The 20,260-nt window shown below is 42.9% G+C and overlaps 1 protein-coding gene across 8 annotated transcripts in view; it reads right to left on the bottom strand.

The window, feature by feature from the left end:
• Positions 1–20,260, bottom strand: part of PBRM1 (polybromo 1) — a 142,830-nt gene that overhangs the window by 7,907 nt on the left and 114,663 nt on the right. For 3 of the 8 annotated variants that reach the window (XM_073574310.1, XM_073574309.1, XM_073574311.1), the window contains exons 25-29: positions 17,513–17,719; positions 16,889–17,090; positions 15,082–15,261; positions 10,448–10,606; positions 1,617–1,687 (exon numbers count right to left, since the gene is read on the bottom strand). In XM_073574310.1, coding sequence (XP_073430411.1) covers positions 1,617–1,687; positions 10,448–10,606; positions 15,082–15,261; positions 16,889–17,090; positions 17,513–17,719 — 819 coding nt within the window. The remainder of the gene's footprint in view (positions 1–1,616; positions 1,688–10,447; positions 10,607–15,081; positions 15,262–16,888; positions 17,091–17,512; positions 17,720–20,260) is intronic. The other 5 variants (XM_073574313.1, XM_073574314.1, XM_073574315.1 and 2 more) reach the window with 3 other exon arrangements.

The following is a 20,260-nucleotide window of genomic DNA, read 5'->3' as shown; positions in this document are numbered from 1 at the left end:
TGGGATGAAACTGAATGGGAAGAGACACAGATTAGATATTAGAAAAAACTTTTTGACAGTTAGAGTGATCAATGAGTGGAACAGGCTGCCACGAGAAGTGGTGAGTTCTCCTTCAATGGAAGTCTTCAAACAGAGGCTGGACAGACATCTGACTGGGATGATTTAGCGAATCCTGCTTTGAGCAGGGGGTTGGACCAGATGGCCCAGGAGGTCCCTTCCAACTCTACGATTCTATGATTCTATGATTCTAATTGTTAAGCAAATTAATGCATAGAAAACACATACTCCCAAAATCAACAACCCATGATCTGCCAGCGCTGTATGGCAAAAAGGTCAGGGTACATACTGCTAATAAATAAATGTAAGATAGGACCCCAAAATGAGGGGAAGCAGAGCACCACATACAACCTGAGCCATAGACGTGTAAACCCACATCAGATAAAATAGCATGGAGCGCTCCTGCAGAAAGGAATGGGAGGAGTGGGGGAGGCAGGGGCACAGAGATGCCAGACGCGTTACGCCAGAGAGCCTGGCTTCATCAGGGGCAGTCTGTGGGTTTTTGGCAGGGGTTTTTCAACCCTATTGTGGGTTTTTGGATTTCCATTATTGCATTTTTGCAATTTTAAATGTTTTTAATGTCTTTCTAGTGTGTTGGTGTTAAAATAAAGGAGTTTTTTTGGCATTTTTGTCCTGTGATCCCTTATATATACATGCTCCTTTTCCTTGTTCTAGTCATACAGTTTTCAGCATGTAATTGGTGATCCCGTGCAGTGGTGCCCTCCAGTCTGCTATTCATACAAAGACTAAACTGTTCCTACAAAGATGAAAGCTACAATTATCGAAAATGTCTAGTTTGATGAAGCATGATTTCCCTTTACTGGAACTAATGAGCTGAGACCGACACCTGAAAAACAACCTCATTATCCCTCCTCCATCAAATGTTACAGCGCGCACAATGCAGTCAGGCGGGTAACGATCTCTCATTCGCCAAACCCAGACTCCTCCAACAAAAGCCAGCTAGAGAAGTGTGATCTGTCACTGCCCAGAACATGTTTCCTCCAGAGTCCAATGGTGACAGCTTTACACCACTCCATCCGATGCTCGGCATTGTGCTTGGTGATGGTAAGGCTGCATGTGCAGCTGCTCGGTCATGAAGCTCCAGGTGGGGGCAGAGTTTTTTGTGCCTATATGAATATTAGAGGAGGTGTGGACTGTATAGTTATGAGACAGCAGAGCGTTGGTGACTTTTCTGCCCCCTGCGACCCTGCTTTGTAACGTTACGGGGTCTCCACTTTGTGGCTGAGCTACTGCAGTTCCTTTCACATCCCAATAATATTACTCACAGGTGATGGAGGGATACTTAGGGCGAAGAAATGTGATGAACGGACTTGTGCCTCCTATTACAGGAGCGTGTTAGTATCAGTGAGCTCTGCACCACCGGCCGTTCTGCCACATGTTAGTAAAGGCAGACGGCGTGGCGGGAGGGCTGCATTTTACACACCTTTGTAAATGGAAATCTCCATTCAGTGATTAAGCAGCGTGTCCCAATACATTTGTCCCTCTACTGTATTTGGGGGGCTTTATAACACAGTGGCACATCCAGATTCCAGACTTACCTGCTGATTGTAAGGGTTGTTTCCCGCTGCCGGTGATCCAACCATGGTAGATACACCTTGTGCCAGGACTCCTGTGTTTGGAATGAATATACAGAGAATGAATTAACCCTATAGTTACGAAGTCCAATATAATCATGCTTTGCATAGGTGTAACTACAAAGGGCAAACTGCTTTAGAGAGGGTCGCTTTGGCGGATTCCCTTTAAGGCATTCAAAAAGGCTTTAAAAGGAAATCCGCCAAGGCGACCCCACCCCAAAGCAGTTTGTATGGACATGTAGCTCGATAAAAGATAATGTCATCCACATGTTTACTTTTTTTAATAAATCTCTTTTATAATCCATATGTTAATAAGGCTTAAGTGCTCTAGTTGTGTCAGAGCACTTCCTGAGCCTCTGCCTCACAGGCTCTACTCCCAGCCCATCCCGACCTAACAGGTCACTGGCTGTAGTCAGGCTACTGAGCTGTCAGTCAAGTAGAGGAAGGTGGGGCTGGCCGGTAAATAAAGCCTGGGAGGCAGAGGCTTGTTAAGAGCTCTGATCACACCCAGAGCACTTAAGCCTACATGAATTAAAACAGCAATTTTTCAGTCAGAACCCAACAGATTGCATCAGTAAAGATGTGGATGACATTATCAGAGTGGAACGTGACCATATGAAACTTTGGGGGGCTGGATCATTCTGAAAGATTCCTTTAAAAAAAAAAAAAAAAAAAAAGAGCTACTACTGTGCTCCATTATAAGATTTCATGCTGGACGGGGAACTGTTTGACTGTAGCTATGTCCCTCCTGTAATACAGGAATGGTTCTGAGACGTCTTGCTATAAAGCTATAGTCGATTGTTCAGGTGCCAACCTGTCGGAACTTTGTGGTGATGTTTTTTTCTCCATAAAAAAAAAAAAAAATAAAATATCTACAAATCACAGTGCATTTTTACTCTAAGTACAATGAGCAAAAGTATCACAAGATACAAAAACAGATGGCTACAATTCCCTCCATGTAACATTCACAGGAGTTATAATGTTTTTATACTACTTTCTCCAGCAACCTATGGAGAAGATACTGTCAACCTTCCTGGGCTGGTCATATAAACTGCTTCCTACAGCCAGTAATCCTCGCTAACCGGCTCCCACAGAGCAGCTAAAGGAGCATTCACATTGCATAATGCTTGGGAAACGAGCAATCCTAGTGACGTTCAGTCCCGGATCATCCTGCAGTGTTAAAAGGCTGCCGATCACTCAATGAACAAGCAAAATGCTTGTTCGTCGGGTGAAATGATCTTTTGGCTTGGTTCACAGACCATCAAGAACAATGGCAGCCTATTTGCACTGATCTATTACCAATTGATTTTTGCTAATCTGTAGTTTGCTCATCCTGTGTAAACAGGCTATGAAATGACTGCCACATCGGCAAACATGCTGCAGATTAGCAGCGTTTAAAGCAACTGGTGTAAGCCCAGCTGAAGGTGACAATTTTTTTTTTTCAACAATTGAAGAAATGTAGATTATTATTTTTTTAATGTAAAAAAAAAAAACCCACCCTTTTTATTGGAATAAAATATGGAAAATGTAAAAAGTTTTGATATTTTCCACCTTTAAGCACTAGGGGGAACAGCTGCTGAAATTTGCCATGAAAATCTAGTGTACTGCTAGTTCGCATAACGAGTCGCATAATGACTGGGGTAAGGCGCACAGAGCTCATCACCTGCCAGGGTAAGGCGCGCAGTGCGCATCACGTGCCAGGGTGAGGCACGCAGAGCACATCACGCGCCAGCGTAAGACACGCATAGCGCATCACTCGCCTGCGTAAGGCGCGCAGAGTGCATCTTGCGCCGGGGTAATGCGCGCAAAGCGCATTACGCGCCAGGTTAAGGTGTGCAGAGCGCATCATGCGCCGGGGTAAGATATGCAGAGTGTATCATGCGCTTGGGTAAGGCGCGCACAGCCCATCACGCACAGTGGTAAGGCGCGCAGAGCCCATCACGTGCTGAGGTAAGATACACAAAGTGTATCACGCCTTGGGGTAAGATACGCAGAGTGTATCACGTGCCGGGGTAAGATACGCGGAGTATCAAGCACAACTCTGCGGGTTGTATCACACATTATGGGTTTAAATGCATGCTTTGCAGGCTGTATCGCACACAATGGGCATTGGCTATGTGGCTCTGAGGATTGTATCACACATAATGGGCATTATCTAATGCCCATTATGTGATATGCCTCCTTCAGATCTCTGTAACACAGGGACATCTGAATGAATCTGACGCTGACATCTCAGAGCACACCAGCTTGAGGATTACACTGCGGTGCTCTGAACACTGCAGAGTAACAGTGGCAGTCAGCACAGGTCAGCAGCCTGACATTGTAATATTAATGTCATGCTATCGAGCTGTTCTCACCGCTGGAAGATGTCACCTCTGTAGTCCTGGTCTCACCGCTGAGAGCAGTACTGCAGCAATGACTTCTGCTAGCTTTGAGAACATCTCTGTAGCCCAATAGTAGTACAATGTCAGGCTGCCACGTTGCTCAGCTCACCACTCCACGCATCCCGGAAACCTCATGTCACCACTTGCGCTAAACACTGTGAGCGGTGCCAGGGGGAAGATGTAGCTCAGAGCACCGTTCTAGACTACACCAACAGGACCGGCCAGTTCACAGGAGGCAGTCACAGTGCATGAGATGTGGTTGGACACCGACCGTAGTCTCCTATGCCCAGGGCTGCCGTATTTGGAGTGTTCAAGTGTTTTGCTCAGACACTTACACATCAGCAAAAAAAAAAAAAATCTGGCAGCCTCAAGTGGCTGCAGGGAAAATGAATAGATAATAAAATGTTAAAACAGTACATTTAATTTTGTATTCAAAATAATTGATTATATAAATCAATATAAAAATCACAACACATTCCCTTTAAAAAAAAACAACAAAACTTTCTGAACTCACAAGTGGGACCTGACGACTATCTAGCCTGCACGGGTTATCCTGAAGTATCACTCAACAACAGAAGGATTGTGCATGTTGGATTGCAACATGCCCGAACCTCCTGTACATGCAGTAGGTAACCTTCGACCAGAGGGGGCTGACATTGCCTTCTGCTTCTCTCCCCATTTAAGAACACATGCACGCATTACAAGTGTGCAGATATATGGTGTCCGGAGGAAAATCTGTAACCTTAACGAGCAGTTGGCCATCGACCACCTAAGGTATGAGGCAGGGGTGGGCAAACTGCGGGTCACACCCGGCACGCTGTCTGTTCCAGTCTGCCCCGCAGACCAAGACAGCCGTAAGGCTGAAACTGTGGCCAATGGGCTGCACCATGCCCACCCCCCGCCCGCTATTCATCTGCTGCCTTTACCGCTATCTGCATCCTCATGATGCAGACAGCAATGAATACATTGGTGGAGAACGAGCCGCCAGCTCCTTCTTCCACCAATCAGAGTGAGACAATTGACATGATGACATAATTTTGTTGCATCAGCTGTTCACTGCGGAAAGTCAGTGCACCGGAGACAGGAGCAGAGGCAGAGCGCCGGGGGAACAGGAGAGAGGCGAGTATGTAGTGTTTGTTTTCATATGTATGTATATATAGAGGCTATGTGGGGGCTCACAGTGAATATATAGAGGCTATGTGGGGCTCATACTGTATATGAGAGTCTATGCAGGGGCTCAGTGTATTTATGGAAGCTATGGGGGCTCATACTGTATGTAGGGTTGGTGTATGGGCTCTTAGGTATAAAGGGGGCTGTGTGTGGACTCATATGGCATATAGGGGGCTGTGTGCGAGCTCATACTGTACATAGGAGGCTATGTGGGGGCTCATATGGTATATAGGAGGCTGTGGGGGGGCTCTTACGGTATATAGGGGAATGTCAGGCATACTTACTTCTGCTCAATATTAAGTGCTGCAGTTAATATTAATATAAAATTCTAATTGATATGTTAATATTAACATTGACTAGAATTAATTTCAGCCTATTGTTTCGGCCTCCACAATAACGGCGGTCTCTCATTTGGCCCCTTTGGAAAACTAATTTCCCACCCCTGCTCTATTATATATAGTGTTACCCCTGGTGTAAGGTCATCTTTAAATATTTCTAACGTGTAGACTTGCTGTCGTACCGTGCAGACTTTACAAACCTAAATGGAGATGCTGGACCATTAATTGTTGTGTTTCATTGGTCATAAAATGATCCTCCCAAGTTTTTTTTTTTTTTTTTTTGGCTTTTAGGGTATGTGCACTTTTGAATACAGTTTTTGTATGCCGGACTTGTGGTTTTTCGCCTTAGGGCCCGGAGATTTCCTTATCTATGAGCTTTGGGATCCATTAAAGCCAACACATATCTAAGCTTAGGGGAGCCTTCTAGAAGTCTATCAGGGGGCACCACAACCCTTTAGTAATAATCAGCTGGCACATCCATCCCTATCCTATGCTATTATCTATCGCACTGTATCTACCTCTATACAGGCAGAGGAGATGGGCCTTGTGCCTTTCACTTGCAAGGGCAGCTGCCCGCTATCTCTTTCTTAGGGCACAGGAGGGAAGACAGGTTGGAAACATGGCTAACAGAGCAAAACTTATGTTGCCCGCACTTTGGGGTAAAAAACAGACTGTTCCAACTTCAATGTTTCTTTCTGGTTGCAAGTTGCAAGCGACGTTGAGACTATCGCAAAACTCTCTGCAAGTAGCAACTTTACTCTTTACCCCAGTGTTTCCCTTGAATCCTGTGGCTTCTTAAGCCCTGGTCAGGCATTCCCCAAAACAAGTGACAAGGCCGATTTTACCAGGGCTGTGGAGTCGGTCAGCCAAACCTGAAACTCCGACTCCTCAATTTCCCTTACACCGACTCCCACATATATTGCTTATATTTAAGTGAAAAATGTATTCTAGTACAATGTGAACATCAGACATTTAATCATTTTTATGATACAATAACCAAGATATTTAGATAGAACATAAGATATATTTATTGGAATACAACTTTAGAACTGTAATAAATTGTAAATATGTAATAAGCTATGTAATATTGATTACTATATATATATATATATTTATATATATATATATTTATTGTATGTGTATATATATATTATATATATAACAGTATGTAATAAACCATGTAAGTGGCAAAAATCAGTTTTCAACAAAAACATACTAAATAACATTTCTGCAGTCTATGAATTGGTTATATTTTCAAGGAACCTTACAAAAATGTAGATGTAGAATATAAAAGCCAGACCTTTATTAAAGTCTTAATAAAAGACAAAACAACCACAAAAAACACAAACAACCGTGTCACCTACTGAACCCTACAAGGGGGTCCTGACCTCAAACTGCCTAACAGCGGAGGTTGGCACCTCTGGAAGGCATAATTTATTAAAAAAAAAAAAAATCACAATATAAAAGATTTTCAACACATGTTGAACCTCAACGCGTTTCTCCTAACAGGATCATCAGGAGGTAGATAGTTGTGATTTTATGAATTATGCCTTCCAGAGATATTATGTCACCCTAATGTTTTGTTATCAGTTATATCAGGGCGCATTGAGGGTGAGCCATCGTGGAGTGGGGGCGCCATTCCACTGACCAGTAGGGTGCCAACCTCCACTGATAGAAAGGTATACAGTTAAAGGGAACAGATAGTTAGGTACTCATTTGTTTTGTAACTTTATTGTCTTTGTCAATTGCACTGTTTTTACACTTTTTCTAGTGTTGCCTACCCAACTACTACTTTTTTGGCAACCCCTATACACGTCTTTCCTGGTTAAATGAATGACCGTATGCTGCACTTATCCATGGTCATCTAGGAGATTTAGGGTACAGCCGTCGTTGAGCGGGGGCGCCAATCTCGATTATGTATTGGGTGCCAACCTCCGCTGTTAGGCAGTTTGATATCAGGACCCCCTTGTAGGGTTCAGCAGGTGACACGGTTGTTTGTGTTTTTGTGTGGTTGTTTTGTCTTTCATCAAGACTTTTAAAGGTTTGGCTTTTATATTCTACATCTACATTTTTGTAAGGTTCCTTGAAAATATAATTGAAGTTTTTGACCTTACTGGTTTATATACTCAAAAATTTTTTGTCTATGAATTTGTTCTAAGAAATAGAATTGCCTCCATCAGATCCTCCTTCATAGATGACCTCAAATCTGACCTAATAATATTTAGGCTAGAGAACAACCTCTCTACACTAACATGGGTTGGAGGCAAAGCCGTAACCACATGGGCAACATCTCTAACAATTTCCGGGTATAAAGGAATTGCCTCATGCAGTCAGTTTTGATGAACGGTTGAATTTTTCTATTTCTTTGAGAACAAGTGAAACATTTTGCTGAAATATGGTTAATCTGCTTGCTATAGGAGACGGAGTGAAATCTTTTTCCTTGCGGCAACGCTGTGCCTGCTCCATGTCATCCAAATACTTGTCAAAGTCAAACTCCTCATCTGATGAGGATGAAGATATGGCAGCAGTAGCACTGTCAGGACCCAAGTCCTCTTGTGCCTGGCAGTCCTCCTGTAGGCCACTCATCCTAACTGCTACCTCAGTCAGAGCTTCTTTTCCTTTAGTAAGCTGTTGATCATCAAGCAGTATACGATGACTTGGGTCCACATAAACAGCTGCCAGAAAAATTTTATTTTCCAATAGCTGTGTCTCTCTCCGTTTCATTGAAGCAGAAATGCAATCTGCGATTAAACCTCCTCTTTGGGACAGGCAAAATAGCAAGTTCTTCCACTCCCTTATGAAAATGCCAGGAGATAAATCCTCAGCTTGTAATTTTTTAGTCACGGTAAATGGGTGATTAAGCAATTCCTTCAATTCAGCCACCTGTGTCCATTGACCTTCATTTAGGGTTACCTGAGGGTTCGCCATATCTATAAGAAAAGGTTTTAGTTCAAGCAATCGCTCAATCATTAAATAAGTGCAGCCTCACTGAGTGGCTTGATCGACAATTGCCCCTTTCCCAGCACGTCTCTTCAAGATGGAATCAATTTTAGGGGTTCTGGCGGCGATAACTAATTTCCTCACTTTTACAATCAGATTTCCAGCATGTCCCTCTTGCAGACTATCTTATTGCCAGCTGCAGCGTGTGCATAACTTTCTCCAGCTCGGGGCCCAGGAATCGGATCCTGTGCAGGGCAGGCACCCCTCCCCCTCCTCTCTCTGGTGAAGACGGCAGAAGACAGGACAGAGGAGGGGAGATTGCCCTCTGCAGTCTGGAGCCGGTGCAGGATGGAAGCACTGCAGCATACGAGTTTTGATAGGTGCGTGCCCCTGCTTCTAGGGGGGCAGCTGCCCCCCCTGCCCCTCGCTGACTACAGCCATGATTCACACACAGCGTTTTTGCGGATCTGTTTTTTGCAGTACAAAGGAAGTGACTCTGGGCATCCCAGCAAAGTCAATGGGTTTCAAGATATGACATTCAGACACACTGTTTTGTGAGGATCCGTTTTTGGGCTGAATGAGCATGTCAGTTTGTGTGGTGCTTTTCTAATCTGCTTTTGCTATTGAAAACATTATCTATCAGCTCAAAAACCTTTCAGGTGATGTGGTTTTTTTTAAAAAGCTGATCTACTTTTGCAGCTGAAAAACTTATCCTCAAAAAACGCAGCAAAAACGCTGTGTGTGAATGTAGCCTTAGATCAGGAATAGAACAGCCATTTATAGGACATTTCATAACTTTCCCAAATTCCTATGAAAAAATATTCAGCACATTTTGCATTGAATTACTGTACCCAATTTATTATTGGAGTCGGTCCATTTTATACCGACTCCACCAAAATGAGCACCGACTCCGACTGACTCCACAGCGCTAGACATTTTACTCTTAACAAATGAGGAGACAGATTGCTTTCTGATGCTTCTCGATTAAGTAAATGCATCTAAGCCAAATGTTGGCCCTGGATAATTACTGAACAATGTGTTACCCGCCCATACATCAAGCTTCTGTGAGAAGGCGTTGAATGTTCTCCAGGGATGGAAACATTTTCCAGGCAATCACTTATGGTTCTACCAAAAACTAAAACCATTTCTAATGAATTAGCACCTTGTGATACAATCGATTATTCAGGGCGATGAATGGAGAAGAAAGTCCACAAAATGCAAATTGAGGGTGTGTGTAAGTCCCCGATATCACATCTAGGTTAATATACATTCTGGGGGTGACAGACTCCCCCTTTAATACCATCTTGCCTTTTCAGAAGTGTATGATGTAAACCAAAGTTTCTCCACCTATGGAACATGGGGTTACAAGAGGTTACATGGGGTTGTAAAGCGGGAGAGGTGACCGAGTTTTCGGCCAGTCTCACTTACACCCGTGTAACACAGATGTGCGCTTGTACTGCAATACCTGGTCTGACTTTGGTTTACATCGACTTACACGTCAAAAATCCATACAATTTTGGGAAGTAGAAAATGAGGTTTCCTTCTAAAAGTCAAGATCGAATTAACGGGAGTCTGTTGGCCCTAAAATGTAAATTAAAGTAGCCGTGTGGGTACAGTGTACCCATGGAGACCTTTTATGGATTTTAAGAACCGTCTGGAGTAGACATCCTAAGCGTTTGATGGTACACTTGGTGGTCTGCATGCACAAGAGTCTCGTGAATCAAACTGCGCCATAAGGGTCGCCTTTTAAATGTGGTCTGCTCATCCAAGAACTAATATCTGTGCGTGGCTATGAATACATAAAATGCATTTCCCTCCAAATTTTAACATGAGAACACTACAAAAATAAAGCGAAAATGATTAGTGAAGCGGTCACGATAAAGTGGCTAGCGGTGGTCCTGCACACACACAAGCATCTGAGAGGTGGAATGGAAGAGAGTGAATGAGGCGATGACGTTCTTACCCTGCAGCGGGATGCCCGAGATGCCTGGTATACCTGGTGGAAGGAGGTGGGGAGGTGGTAGCACCCCATGAAGATGAGGCTGCATGCTGCCCATGCTAACAATGCCATCAACGGGGCCCGGCATGGGTGGCAGGCCAGGCGGATAGCCCCCTATCATGCCTTGAAGAACAAACATGCATCAATATCATGCGGTATAATGGATTAATACAAACGTGCACTACCATGAAATTAAATAAAAATGGCGTTAGTTTTGTGATATTAATGTTGTGAACATACAAAAAAAATAAATATAGAAGTTAGCATTTTACCATCAAAAATCAAAACAAGTGACGTTAATAGCTACATGATGAGAGGATGGGAATTATTTCATGTGCTAAGAACGCTCCATAGGAACCAATGACTCAAATATATTAAGAGGGATGAAATCGGAAGATAAAGAAGCAGGGTCTCCAAAAAAAACAAAACACCAAAATTGTCGTGTCCCAAAACACTCGCTTCGTTTCTACAGATTGGTCTTAGGGGGCAAGTTCTGAATCTGGAACTCCTCCAACTTATAAAATTCGGATTGTTGTTCACAACGCCAATGAAAACCATTTATATTGGGCCAAGACCATCCAGGCAGCTAACCCTAACCCTGCGGTGATCGAAGTCTGACCTGAATCACAGGGATGGTGTTAAAGGGAATCTGTCAAGTCGGATAATGCTATTAATCTGCAGTTATAAAGTTAATCCGCAGGTTAATAACATTATGTAGGTGCATGGTTGCTGTACTGAAAGTGCGTCACACTGGAGAAAATGAACTTTATTTCTCCCAGAAGCCGCCGGCTTTCAGTCATGCGCGTATGCCGGTGTGGCGACAGATATCGCTCACTATACTGCAAGAGGTGCCCAGCGCTGACTGACAGCCGGCTCAGCAGTACATCAGGTCGGAGCTGTCTGTCAGAGTACCAGGGCATGCTTACAGCGGCCGCTCACAGTACAGTGAGTGATAACTGTAGCTACGTCGGCATACGCAAATGACTGAAAGCCGGCGGCTCCTGGGAAAAATAATGTTCATTTTCTCCAGGGTGCCACACTTTCAGTACAGCGGCTGGGCACTATGTGCAGGTTAACAGCCTTATTCAAGCTGACAGGTTCCCTTTAAATCTATATAGGAAGATTACTTTGCTCCTCCTATCTTTATATTCCTCTTTAACAGACTGTCAAACAAAATGCTCAACCCTCTCCTAGCAGAACAAGTACTCTATAGGGCAGTAATGCAGTTTATATTTCATATATTAAATGTTTGCATATATCTTGGCGCCCAGTGTGCTCCTGCACTCATTGTATGCCCCCGAATTATAGATTTCCTTTAACCAATATGTAAACTGTAAAAAACAAAAAAAAAAACCCATAGAATCTGTCTTCTGAAAGATAAAAATCTACAACAAAGATGGAAGAAAAATGTAACTCCAATATGTACTTTAGTCACAAAGCGGATCAATCAACAGATTTCACAATACAAAAGGCACACATTATACACCAACTCTATTAAACTTGATGAAGCAGGTGTACTTACCACACATCCTGACTAAGAAATACAGTGTTTACTAAGCAGAGTGAGATCTCAGCAGTAGGAAGGAACACTGAGAAGCCGACAATCAGACCAGGTGGACGGAAATGGGATTTACCCTTTGACAAACAATCAGCCACACTGACATGCATTTTCAAAGTAAGTACAACAGTTTCAACAAGTCAAAGATCTATGTAAATAGTATATTCAGTTTGTATTGTGACATCTGGTGACAGATCCACATTAGTTACTTTTTAATCAATCAAAATGTGATTTCCTTTCTTCCCTTAATGTGGCAGTGTGACATCTGCATCTATCTGTAGGCAATGGCTTCAGTGCAAGACCATTGGTTTCTTTCTGCCATAACGGAGACTTTACTGCAGATTGCTAAGGAAATATCTAATCCCATTTTACAATATATTCAATCATAAGACAGCAGCAATTACTGCCAACACAAGTAGTGACACTGCAACCGGAAAGCAAAGAAATTCCATGCTTGACCGGATTCTGTCACCGAGTTTTTGCTATGTAATCAGAAAACAGCAAGCTGTAGGGAAAGAGACCCTTATTCCAGTGATGTGTCACTTACTGGGCTGCTTGCTGTCATTTTGACACAATCACTGTTTTATCTGCTGCAGATCTAGCTTTTCTCTGAATGCTGAGCTCTGTATAACCCCACCCACACCACTGATTGGCAGCTTTTGTGTACACTGTGCATAGGCAGAAGGCTGATAATCAGTGGTGTGGCTGGGGTTATACACAGCAGTTGACTAAGGAGCAGGAGATAACTAGTCCTGAAATGATAATCTCCTGCTGATAAAACATTGATTGTATAAAACATCCCAGTAGTGATGCATCCCTGGAATCAGGATCTCTGCTCCTACATCTTATGCTCTCAGATTATATAACAAAAATCTGCTGCCCGACTGCCTTTAAAAGGAGTCGGTCGGCACAGAATGACTTTTCAAACCAAGCACTGGCACTTGGTGCACCCTTCGTGTGACCAAACGGGTCAGTGCACCGTCCCACCTACTTGTTTTTCCCCAACTATCCTCTGGCCCCTGTAAACCCAGAGCTGTCAATCAAGGAATACAGGGGGCTGACATACAGTGCCTTGCGAAAGTATTCCGCCCCCTGGAACATTTCAACCTTTTCCCACATATCATGCTTCAAACATAAAGATACCAAATGTAAATTTCTGGTGAAGAATCAACAAGTGGGACACAATTATGAAGTTTAACAAAGTTTATTGATTATTTTAATTTTTTGTGGAAATTCAAAAACTAAAAAGTGGGGCGTGCAATATTATTCGGCCACTTTACTTTCAGTGCAGCAAACTCACTCCAGAAGTTCATTGTGGATCTCTGAATGATCCAATGTTGTCCTAAATGACTAATAATGATAAATATAATCCACCTGTGTGTAATCAAGTCTCCGTATAAATGCACCTGCGCTGTGAGAGTCTCAGGGTTCTGTTTGAAGCACAGAGAGCATCATGAAGACCAAGGAACACAACAGGCAGGTCCGTGATACTGTTGTGGAGAAGTTTAAAGACGGATTTGAATACAAAATGATTTCCAAAACTTTAAACATCCCAAGGAGCACTGTGCAAGCGATCATATTGAAATGGAAGGAGTATCATACCACTGCAAATCTACCAAGACGCGGTCGTCCCTCTAAACTTTCATCTCAAACAAGGAGAAGACTGATCAGAGATGCAGCCAAGAGGCCCATGATCACTCTGGATGAACTGCAGAGATCTACAGCTGAGGTGGGACAGTCTGTCCATAGGACAACAATCAGTTGTACACTGCACAAATCTGGCCATTATGGAAGAGTGGCAAGAAGAAAGCCATTTCTCCCATTTCTCAAAGATATCCATAAAAAGTGATGTTTAAAGTTAGCAACAAGCCACCTGGGAGACACACCAAACGTGGAAGAAGGTGCTATGGTCAGATTAAACCAAAATCAAACTTTTTGGCAACAACGCCAAATGATATGTTTGGCGTAAAGACAACACAGCTCATCACCCTGAACACACCATCCACACTGTCAAACATGGTGGTGGCAGCATCATGGTTTGGGCCTGCTTTTCTTTAGCAGGGCAGGGAAGATGGTTAAAATTGATGGGAAGATGGATGGAGCCAAATACAGGACCATTCTAGTTGGCGAATACCTCAAAACCTGTTGGAGTCTGCAAAAAACCTGAGACTTCCAACAAGACAATGATCCCAAACATAAAGCAAAATCTACAATGGAATGGTTCACAAATAAACGTATCCTGGTGTTAGAATGGCCAAGTCAAAGTCCAGACCTGAATCCAATCGATAATCTGTGGAAAGAGCTGAAAATTGCTGTTCACAAACGATCTCCATCAAACCTCACTGAGCTCGAGCTGTTTGCCAAGGAAGAATGGGCAAGAATTTCAGTCTCTCGATGTACAAAACTGATAGAGACATACCCCAAGCGACTTACAGCTGTAATCGCAGCAAAAGGTGGCGCAACAAAGTATTAAGTTAAAGGGGCCGAATAATATTGCACACCCCACTTTTCAGTTTTTGAATTTCCACAAAAATTTAAAATAACCATTACATTTCGTTCAACTTCACAACTGTGTTCCACTTGTTGTTGATTCTTCACCAAAAATTGACATTTGGTGTCTTTATGTTTGAAGCATGATATGTGGGAAAAGGTTGAAATATTCCAGAGGGCCAAATACTTTCGCAAGGCACTGTAGATGCAAACAAGTAAGACAACCCAATAAAGGACTGCAACACTGATATTTTAGTCATACCTTAAAGGGGTTGTTGAAGATTAGAAAAACGTGAATGTCTTCTTCCAAAAACAGCGCCAAACATGCCAACAGACTTCAGGTGGTATTGCAGCTCAGGAACAATGACTTACAAAAAAAGCTGAGCTGCAATGTCAGGCTACATATACATAGGTGTAGGGCTGTTTTTGGATGAGAGCTGCAAAGTTTTTCTAATCCTAAATGACCCCTTTAATGGTGTCTTGTTTTTTTGCATACAGTGCAAATAAAGCCATGTACGTCTATCACTACACATGCTCATGGAGAGTTTACCTGAAGTCGGTGTCATCTGTGGGTTCAGCATGCCCATGGGTGTTGGCGGAGGTACAACTCCCATCAGGGCTCCCACAGGAGTGCCCGCTCTGGGAGAAGAGTTCTGCTGCTGCTGCTGCTGCTGTTGCTGCTGCGCCGCTCGCTCCCTTTCTTGCTGCTCAGCAACTTTGGCAGCTCGTTCTGTGAAAAACAAATTAATGATGTTTATGTCCTAGGTCCTGAGACAAAAGTGTCCTGCTATGTTTGTGTACCCCATAACGAGGATCTTGTGCTAATCTTCAGGAGCCCTAGGGTTAGACCTACACGCGTCCTAAAGAAAAGTCATCCTAGGAAAGCCCCTCATCGTATAAAGGCTGAGACCCGAAGTTTGAAAAGTCAGTTGTTTTTTTTTGCTCAATTGTAGCTATAGAATTACTTTGCAACCTTTCCATTTTTACTGAAGTTCCGCCAACTTTCTGAAAAGAGGGTAAAGCTCAGTATAAAGGGGAATGGTCGATCACGACCAAAACAAATTACCGAAACTTACGCCACAAAGTAGAGGTAACTTACAACGTAAATGTATTCCAGTCCATGGCAGCGGAAAGGTGCGCCAAATTCATCAGAAGGCCTGCTTATTTTGAGCCCATAGTATTAAGCCTACTTAAAGGGGCCATGGGACAGGTGAGAATTTTCAGGTCATCAGTTGTCCATCTGATCCAGAAAACGGGGCTCTAACGTGTTTGGGACAACCTTCAATGTTGAGCAACTTCAACTATGATCTTGCAGCATTTACAGAAAATCAGTGATTGGCTGCAGAACTGTTGATGTGAAGTCACCAATGCAGCCGGTCATAAAAAGAAAAAACAGTGACATACGCTGGGGAGGGAGAGTATTGTATCTTTATATTATCTTTAAACATAGGCACGCCGATGGTGTACAGAACGCTTATAGGGAAAAATCCCTTTAATACAAGCAACACCCAATAGAACATCATAGGGCACCTACATAAGGCTTTGGGCTCCGCAGATTTTCCATCCTGATTTGTGGCGTGAAAAGTCCAGATATAACAAAACCAACAAAGTAGATTTGATATTAACAAATCTCACTCATTCACGTGCTACAAAAAAAAAAATCTCAGACTAACGTTCCTTGCCACATGACTTTTAATAAGAAGCCAAACCAAACACTCCATTTCCGGATACGTATTTCAGGGTGTTTACACATCATCAGTGCAAAAGCAGAAGTGCTGGTATGGCTGGATGAGAGGCCTCTGGCAAGTTGTATTAAGAAAATTTCTCCTTGAGAAAGGCACAAAGTTGGGCCAGAGGAGCATTGCATGTCAAGTAAGTCTACCTACTTGGCACTCTCCAAAGCACTGATGAAGGGCAAACAACCCGAAAAACCCGTCTCTGCAAATGGAGTGTCTGGTTCGGCTTCTTATCCCAAATCATGTGGCAAGGTTCGTTAAAGGGTCAATGTTGATTTTTAGGATTGCTATATCCAATAGTGATGAGCGAATGTGCTCGGAAAAGGTGTTATCCGAGCACGCTCGTATATGGTGTTATCAGAGCATGCTCGTGTGCTAACCAAGTGTCTTCGGTGGGCTCGAATAATATGTTCGAGTTCCCTGTTCCACAGCCGCAAAACATGCAGGGATTGCTTAACAAACAGGCAATGGCGACTACCTCTCCACCGACGGTGTTATGCGTCAGGGCTCAGATTTCGGGAAAGATGCAGGTCCAATTGGCGGGACCCACTTTACTTTACATTTTTTGCATGCCTTTTACCGAAAATGAATCCCGCTTGCAGCCAGAGTTCTGTATTTTACCTTCGTAATCCGCCTTCTTCGTTGCCTCGAGGTTCCTCCACTCTGTTCCTACCAATCTGCTAAGTTCTCCGAAAGAGTAGTCTGGATGTTGGGCTTTTATAACCGCCCTCATTTCACTACTGAAAAGGATGTAACCGCTCATGTTAATCTTCCTCTTGCCTCCTTCCTTCTTAGAGCTGTTCTTGCCAGACTTAGGCGTCGACTAGAATGGAGAAAACGTTAGCTTTTCTTTCAGACGTCCTAGACTACAAATATTGTCATTATTAAGTAGAATAATGTAGAAGTGCTGAAACCCAGTGAAGAAAAAAAAAGGCTTTTTTTTTTTTGGTGGCTGTTGCTGACACCAGGCAGTCGTAGGCTATCTGTGGTTAGAGAGTGGACAGTTTCGGTATGGTTCTATGTTAGATGAGATCTAGGAAATGGAGACACATAAAGGAAAAAAAAACAAAACAAACCACCAACAAGCTAGGAAGACATTCAGCAGAAACGCAAGCACAGCCACAACAAAGCAGCAATACCACGCAATCGGCCCTCCCACCCCAGAGAGAAGAGGTTACTAGCCATCTAAATACTGGAGAAAACAACAAAAAAACAGTGGGCCTGTCCGTGGCGCTCCGAATTTACCTTTCCGTTGTCTAAACACTGTTTGGGTAATTTGCTGTCCACTGTCTCCCCTGGTTCGCCGTCTTTCGTTTGTCTGTCACTGGGTGTCTCAGTGGGTGCTGCCTCTGTTAGGTTTTCCCCTTGCGTCAATAAGGAAGGGGAGGGCAGCCTGACCGCCGCCGGCGTCAGGTCGTTGGTGCATCGGGGGGAGCTTGGTGGTGCGGCGGCCTGATTTAGTGTTTTAAAAACACCAATTGCAAAAGGATTAACAAATAATAAAAAAAAAATATATATAGATATATATCTGCATTTGTCAGAGAGAAATTCTTTGTTCAGACAGGGAATAGCATGAGCTACCAGACAACATATATATATATGTATATATACGTGGTATTGCTGCTTTTCTTTATTCTGTCCAAGCGGCAAAGCTTCTGCAAACCAGAAGTCTGCAACAAACATGGAACCCCCCAACTTATAATGAGCAGAAAGCACCCCGCTAATGACAGCACGTCACACAGAAAATGGAAAAGCTTCTTAAAGGGAATCTGGCGGCAGGTTTTTGCTATGTAATCCGAAGGCAGCAGGAGATAAAGGCTGAAACACAGAATTCAGGGATGTGTCACAGGCGGTTGTTTACTAACTGTGAAGGATTGATCACTCGGGACTTTGTACACAGAGAGGCGGGTGTGGGTGGGGTTAGCTGTGATGTGGGCAGGGTTAGCTTTATCAGCTCTGCTTCATGCTAAATCTAAAAGCTCTGATTGTGTCACAACTGCTGACCCCAGTAATCTAAGTGATACATTGTTGGAATCAGCTTCTCTTTACCTTCATCAGGCTGCTCTCAGATGAAGTAGCAAAAACCTGCTGACAGATTCCCTTTAAATCACCAGTATTGCATATGCAGTTCTCAGTTCTTCTACTATTAAGCAATCACCACCCAACAACCACAGACATTCTGGGCTGAGTGGCCTAGGGAACTATTCTACGGATATGAGCCTTGTTCATGGTCCCCATTATAAATCATGCTAAATGTAAGAGGATTGGTAGCCAGCACATCACTAATAGGACTCCTCTAATCAATGCTCCACTTCCCTAACTCCCTTTTCTCTTCTTCACCTCTTCCCTTTTCTTGATTTTCAGTCTAAGCACATGCCCAATATTAAAAGGTGTTTTCCCCTTTTGGAGACAACTATTAGTAGATTTATTTAGGGCTAAATGTTTACAATTTGGTTTCATTAAAAATGTTGGACAGTTTGCCTTAACGTTTCATGGGTTAAAAGACGACCAGTTAAAAGTCCATCAATGTCATCCAGAGACATTCATCCAGAGAAGGGCAAAAAAAACGTTCCATATTAGGGGAAAACTTCCCTCCCGACTCCACATACGGCAATCAGACTAGTCCCCTGGAGCACAGAATCTAGGGCCCACAACCTGTAACATTACACATTCATCAATAAAGGCGTCCAGGGCACCTTGAACTTTTTTTTCATGAATCAGCCATTATAACATATTGTGGAAGAGTGTGTCATAATCTCACCGCTTCCGTTGCTTCTGTTTTGCACTGTCTATTGTTGGCTGCACAATGAGTTAACTGAGAAACCATAAGTGAGCTCTTCTAAAGCCCCTCTCAGCTGTTTTATGATTACGCATTATATCAAAGTGAAATAAAAAGTCTGTAAAAGCAAAAAAAAAAAATTTTATGAAACCAAATGGCAAAAATATTTTTTAGCCCCAACTATATTAATTTCAGCAAAATAATTATTGTCCCCAAAAAGGGGCACACACTGGCACAATTTCCAGAACAGGTATTTTTGGGGTGTTAGTAGAATTCTGAGCTTACACTCACTGAAAAAGCCAGCTCAAATAAAAAGGTAGAAGTTCAGGAAAATACCTATTTTTCTCTCAAAAAAATAAAATTTGTTCCTGTATTAAAAGAACATTAGTGTGTAATTTATTACTAGTTGGTATCATTAAGGGGTTACACTGTTAAAAATGCTACTCATTACACTTCCTTGTAGATTGTTTAGTCTCCTTTCGATCTCAGTAACTGCTGCAGCTGTGTAAACCTTATACTTGCTCTCGGGTTGCCATGGTAGCGATGTCACATGTCAGGATGTAGGTGTTACTTTGTTGATTTTACCATAGCAACCTCCAGAGCAAGCACAATATGTATATATTACTGCACTAATATACAATGGACAATATAAAATCTAATCATCAAGTATAGTAGGCTTTAAAGGGACTCTGTCATCAGTTCTTTGCCACCTAATCTGAGAGCAGCATATTGTAGAGACAGAGACCCTGATTCCAGCAATATGTCACTTACTGAGAAGCTTCTGTAGTTCTGATGATTTTTATCATTAGAGGATTAGTAAACCTGCTGCTGGGTAGATCTGTATAACCCTGCCCCCACCAATGATTAGCAGCTTTACAGTGTACACAGAAAGCAGCCAATCAGTGATGTGGGCGGGGTTATACAGAGCTCAGAATTCAGAGAACTGCTAGATCTTTAGTGGATAAAACAGGGATTTCATCAAAATTGCAGCAGGCAGCCCAGTAAGTGATACATCGCTGGAATCAGGGTCTTTCCATCTAGATCATGATGCTCTTAAATGGGGTAGGAAAAACCTGGTGACAAGACCCTTTAAAAACTGACGAAATTTTGTATAAGAAAGAAAAAACCCAATTAAAAAGTCCTGTTATAAACTTGGTCCATTTTCAGTGTGAACGCGACAGACAAACACAATAAAAACGTTACCTGCACAATGA

Source organism: Dendrobates tinctorius, unplaced genomic scaffold (assembly GCF_039654945.1).
Source record: "Dendrobates tinctorius isolate UK_male_01 unplaced genomic scaffold, ASM3965494v1 ptg000038l, whole genome shotgun sequence".
NCBI classification, from domain to species: Eukaryota; Metazoa; Chordata; class Amphibia; order Anura; family Dendrobatidae; genus Dendrobates; species Dendrobates tinctorius.
Note: the sequence above shows the minus strand (reverse complement) of the source record. Positions and strands in the feature narration are given on the sequence as shown.